The sequence below is a fragment of the Gymnoscopelus braueri genome (genome assembly GCF_963280865.1).
Source record: "Gymnoscopelus braueri genome assembly, chromosome: 3".
Taxonomy (NCBI): domain Eukaryota; kingdom Metazoa; phylum Chordata; class Actinopteri; order Myctophiformes; family Myctophidae; genus Gymnoscopelus; species Gymnoscopelus braueri.
The window spans coordinates 16,817,370-16,823,607 of record NC_137612.1 but is presented as its reverse complement, the minus strand read 5'-3'; the positions used below and the strand labels follow the sequence as shown (position 1 = coordinate 16,823,607).

Sequence of the window (6,238 nt, the reverse complement as noted above, 5' to 3'; positions counted from 1 at the left end):
AATCCATAGCTCTGTTTTCACAATTTCTTTTCTTGTTTTTTCTCCCTCCTGTTTCTCATGCTGTGTGTTTACTCTTTCAAGACCAAATGATTTTCTCCACTACTGTCTGTCTGTCTGTCTGTCTGTCTGTCTGTCTGTCTGTCTGTCTGTCTGTCTGTCTGTCTGTCTGTCTGTCTGTATGTATGCTGCTTGTTTGTTTGTTTGTTTGTTTGTTTGTTTGTTTGTTTGTTTGTACATATGTATGTAGTACATAATTATGTACAGTATGTATATCGTGTATGTGTCTATGAATGTATGAATATAAGTTCCCTCAAGATTGGGCCAATCGCAGCTCATGCCGAGATGTGTTGCGTTGTTAGCTTGTGTGGGTTTCAGGCATCGTCATTGGGCTGAAAAGGGTTCAACTCACCAACAACCTTTCACTTGGCAGGCTCGTCGGTGATGCAGGTGACGGCCAACGACTCAGACGACTACACCACGGCTAATGGCATGGTGCGCTACCGCATCCTGTCACAGACGCCCCACAGTCCCATCCCCAACATGTTCACCATCAACAGCGAGACCGGAGACATCGTCACCGTGGCGGCCGGCCTGGACAGAGAGGTCAGTTTATAGTGGGGTCAGAGGTTGAGGCTCACTGCCGGGATTCTGCAACATCTCTGTTGTAAACCCCATTGGATCACTTTTTGTGTCATGTGTTCCCATTGTTGTCCGCTTTATTGTTACCCAATGGCCTTCATATAAAAAATATATATCTGTCATATGAGGTTGTAATGCAGTGATCTGTTGCTCTGCTGTACTGTATGTGACGCTCCATTACCCTCTGTATTACAGTTTTCACCTTCAGCTCCTAGCAAATCACTAATAAGGCCACGTAACCCCCCATATCAGGTCTCCAGTGATTAAGGGTATATTTCGGCTATTCAGGCTCAAGGTCACTCTAATATGCATTACAGCGTGCTCAGAAGGCAAACCAGTATTGTTTCCATTATTTTCATGTTCTATTAAAGTTTATTGGGGTAACTGACCAGACAGTGCATCAACCACATAATCACAGCGTCCCCGGAGACCTGTGTTTCATGTCCTTCCTCCCTTCTCTGCCCTCTCTCCTAATAAAGCCCCCCCCCCCCCCCCCAAGAGACTTGCTTGCTTTATGTTGTCTGTCTGACTGCCTGACCTCTTGCAGGTGCGTGTGTAACTGTGTGTGCTTTCGAGTGTGTGTCTATAGTGCCTGTGCTTGTGTCCACCCTCTCCCTCCCGCCACTGGAGACACCCTACCACCCCCACACCCCCTTCTGTCTTCTGTGTTAACTTACAACACTAATGAGCCAGGTCAGGCAGGGTCAACTTTTGTTTATCCCAGATTGCTTCAAGTGGCTTGTGGGCAGCAGAAGTCTTCTATGACAGACTGCTCACCCTGCGGTCTTTGCTTTGGCTTCTTTGTCTCACACCCACACAACCACTCGTGCGCGAGCGCACCCACACACTCTGTCTCTCTCACTCACACACACACACACACACGCACACACACACACACACACACACACACACGCACACGCACACACACGAACACGAACACGAACACGCACACACACACGCACACGCACACGCACACGCACACGCACACACAAACACACACGAACACGCCGTACAAGCACTCATCTTCTATTCTGTGGCTCTCTGTAATCTAACACATTGGTTCTGAACATCGGGTCCGGGAACCACCAGTTATCTCTAGGATCCCAATACTGTGAAATCCACAGTGTTGATTTAACACCGAGAGTGTACAAATGCTGGTCCATTTGGTTCCACTTATATACACTCTCAGTGTCGCAGACCTGTAAAGGGTCCATTTGGACACCTGGTGGTCCCCTGACCCGACGTTGAGAACCATTTGTCTAACATTCGAGGAAAACTATAACTGGCAATCTGATATGGGCACTCAAATTTATACACCATCATTATGATGGTAATCTGATCTCCTTTAATTTAGTTGGCTGAATTTTACTACTGCCATAAAAGGACAAGTGCTGATCTGAAACCGTGGGATCTGTCTCATAATATTTATATTTCAAGTCCCGCTGGACCTTCTGAGTGCTAATCCTGGACAGACAACGCTTTGAAATTCTAAATCGTGATTATTTTACAGGCAGGGTAAGGAAAGCGTATGGAGAATAACTACAGTACAGGTAAAAAAAAAACTCTTGTGGGAACAAAACTGTCCATTGTGTTTTCTTTTGATACGCGAATAATACACAGCGGACATGAATGCTCCCCCGCGCATTCCAAGTTCTACAAAGACCTGGCACGGCATGATGACGGCGGTACATTTGTGGGACAATATAAAGGAGTGGTGTGAATGCAGGCCAGCATGCGTTGGCCCAGGCAGCGGAGGTAGCAGCTGATGTGACTGAGGAAGAGCTCATTAATCTGGACACATCAAACCAGTCTCAGTCCCACCTGCCTCTGATCCTCCCACTAAAACTGGGACGCACCTGGGCGTTCACCCGCCTGCTGTTGAGGTCACCAACACAAACACACACGTCACACGCACACGCGCGCACGCACACGCACACACACACACACACACACGAGAGGGACACACGGGCGGACACACAGATATCGTCACTGACGGACGAAAAAACCTTACTTTTCAGGAAATGGAAAAAAGAACCTGTGTTCCGATGGACACAATGTAGTTATTATTCTCAAGCTCTTGTTAATACTTTTAATTTGCATGATATTCATAAAACCAACAGGCACACTTAACCACTTTCACATTCACATTTTTCAAAAGTAGCAAAAAATACCAGATCTATATGTTTGTGTATCGTAAGTATCGTGATGCATTGTGAGCTTGTAGATCGGTTATTTTCACTACTTTTGAGCCACACTGTCACACAGTACTGTACGACGAAGTAGGGCATTAAATTACAAACAAAGAAACGTATGGAGACAATATAGGCGTCTGCCCGAACGAAACAATATACACATACTGTACTGTACACACTCCAGGGTGGAAGTTTGGTGTTTACAAATATCCTCAATGTTAATTTAACTGTGTACCTATATGGAACCTTATGGAAATGGAAATAAATCCATTTGTTACACTCTTGATTTTAATTGTCTACATTCATAGAACCCCCACACACACACACACACACACACACACACACACACACACACACACACACACACACACACACACACACACACACACACCTCTGTGCTATCACATGATTCATGCACCCTCCTGTACACTTGTTCACACACTGCTGATGGTGCTGCAATATAGACTCAATAACAACACGCAAACCCGCATGTATTAGATTCTCTCACGCTCTCTGCTCCCTTCTTATAGCTTTCCTTTGCCAATTAGAATATTCATGTGCTTAATTAAGGGGTGAACTGGGTTGTCCCTATGACGAGGGAGGGGCCAGGGGGTGCACGAAGGTTACCGTGCGCTGATCACCACCACTGAATACCAATTACCCTCGTTATACACTCATGGCTCCGGACCTCTCTCACCTCCGGTGGTCTCACATGCATACTGCATATTTCAGCCCACAGGTTAACCAGCTGGGCTAAGCTGTAAACATGCATGTACACATAAGCCCTCCTGTATCGTACTGTATCAGGTGCCTGTGTCTGTTGGAGTCTATACGCTACATAGACTAGGGCTGCAGGCGATATGACAATATTATTTCAAATCAATACGATTATTCCAAACTTTTGTCTCGATAGCGACTTAAAAAACTTTTAAAAGTGAAAATATTTTTGTACCATTGTACAACAAAGTATAGAATCATGTAGATTCTTTGATATATAAGACATTTTAAAAACATTTTACCAAAAAAAACCTGCTTCTCGATTATTCGATTAACCGGTTATTGGTTCTAAATATGGCTTTAGAATATCTTAATGGTTGCCGAGCCCTATAATACAGACCTAACATTACCATTCTTAATATATACTATAGTTAAGACTTTGTTACTAGAGTCATTATGTCTCTCTTGTAACTGTCTATCCATCTATATTACTACTGCAGCTGTGAGTTTATGATTTAAAGAAAATGGTGGAATGGATGGTAAATCGAGCTAGATAAAATTATATGACACAAGATAATACTTTATTGTTATTCTTGGGAGTTGCTGTCATCCCTTGAGGGCTCTTTTTAAAACCTAGATTTCCCTTTCGGCAAGTACCCGTGTCCGGAACATCACCGTTTTCGTAATGCCTATTGCATGATTTTAATGTTTTTAATTAGTTTTGCATCACATGCTGCAACAACTATTAAAGAGACAAAGTGAGAGATAGTAACAGCTAACTCAACTAATTAATTTGCTGTTATTTATAACACAAGTAGCTCACCAAATAATTTCCTTCTATTGTGCGCTTTTTCATATGCTTTTTTTTAATATCGTTCATTGTTTGGTGCAGCGATGCCAATAACGAATCTAATTGAATTGAGTTGAACTGAAAAGTCACATGGAGAGACACACAGCGGCCTGTCCTCATGAGACCTTCGTATGTCACAGCTGGCATGGCCAATCTCCCTGTATGCCCGCTGTCCTTGGAACGGGATAGATTGGCATGCAGAGCTGTTGTCTTTGCTCTCCCCCAGGCCATCTCAACCCCCCCCCTCCCCTTCAACCCCACCCCCTGGGCACTGAATAGGCACGGTGTTGTGCAGTGCCTTGCTGTCTGCCAGCCTGATGCTTGTTTCCAGGCTGGAACATCTCAGCATGATTAGGACATTGCCATTGACAGCTCCGGGGACATGAGCGCCCACAGGCTGGGCCCTATTAGGAGACTGTAGGGCCTGGCTGGGGATTCAGGCACAGAGCTGGGCGCCTAAATGGCCCTGGGCCACTTTACGGCTTTCGGAGATGCTGAGTCAGTGTAACTCATAGCATAGAGGCGCCTATTACCTGCCTCTGTGAGGATTTAGCCCTCCTCATGCCAGACAGCGAAGCCCCGTGGAGGATTGTGTTTGTCATCCAATGGAGAGAGTTGGCAATTGTGGGTGGATGTTGACTGCTTGTTTTTTTTTTATGTCTGAGAGAAATCTTGGATGTACAGTACCATATCTGAATGCACAATAGATTTCCTGGAAAAGGCTTCGGAGAGCAGTGTGCCGTCTTTTCACAATCCACAGCGGGCTTGTGTTCTGAATGAACCGATTGTATTTTGCGTTGTTCTTTGTAGGCCTGCTTCGTGCTATAGTAATTCAAGGGAGATTGGAAGAGAGAATCAAACACAAGAGAGAAGCACAACAAAACGTGCTGTTAAGGAAGGCTAAAAAACAAAGTTCAGTCAGACAACTCTTAGATTGGATTAGAATATATATTTATTAGCAAGCTTGAGCATGGAATAGAAAGCATGAGGAAGCATGGTTTGGCGTCAGGCCTCTGAATCCATTCATTCCCTGTAAGGATAACATTTTAATGAATGTTACATGCCAAATAGCATTTACAGGGAATGAATTAAACCCCCATGGGGATCTAGAAACAGAGCCTACAGGTGGATGCCGGGGAGGCGGGTGGGATGACTTTCATGGGCAGCAGCAGGTAAGCAGCGAGCAGCGGTAGCAGATCTCAGCAAGCAGCAGTAGCAGCAGTAACGACGCACGTCGGCTCAGCAAGACAGGGCAGCCAGAGTGAGCAGGTAACAGCACAGTACCTATAACCACCCGATCAGGAGGAAAGAGCATGTGACCTAGTCACCTGATCGGTTGCCCCAATCCCTTGAGTTGCCTGGCCTGAACTAGCTCCATAAACTGCGCCTCATTTCAGTCAGACAACTCTTAGATTGGATTAGAATATATATTTATTAGCAAGCTTGAGCATGGAATAGAAAGCATGAGGAAGCATGGTTTGGCGTCAGGCCTCTGAATCCATTCATTCCCTGTAAGGATAACATTTTAATGAATGTTACATGCCAAATAGCATTTACAGGGAATGAATTAAACCCCCAAAACAGCAAGAACCCCCAAAACCGCCTGGGAGCACAGAGCCTGACGCCGGACCAACCATCTGTGAGAATGGTGGAGCTCCATAAATTAACATGATATAATGACTGAGTTCCTCATCATTTAATTTTTAAATTTAACTAAACAAATGCAGCATGCATCCATGTGTTCAACAAGCCTGATGAATCCAGGTACCTGCTGATCCCTGAATTCAGGAGTCCTAGACGATATCCTAATATGGAGTCCACAGCTGTGCCGCACCAAATC

At 44.9% G+C, this 6,238-nt stretch overlaps 1 protein-coding gene across 1 annotated transcript in view; it reads left to right on the top strand.

The window, feature by feature from the left end:
* cdh4 (cadherin 4, type 1, R-cadherin (retinal)) overlaps positions 1-6,238 on the top strand; it is a 107,868-nt gene that overhangs the window by 65,945 nt on the left and 35,685 nt on the right. Inside the window, exon 5 of the mRNA XM_080422260.1 lies at positions 431-603. Coding sequence (XP_080278386.1) covers positions 431-603 — 173 coding nt within the window. The remainder of the gene's footprint in view (positions 1-430; positions 604-6,238) is intronic.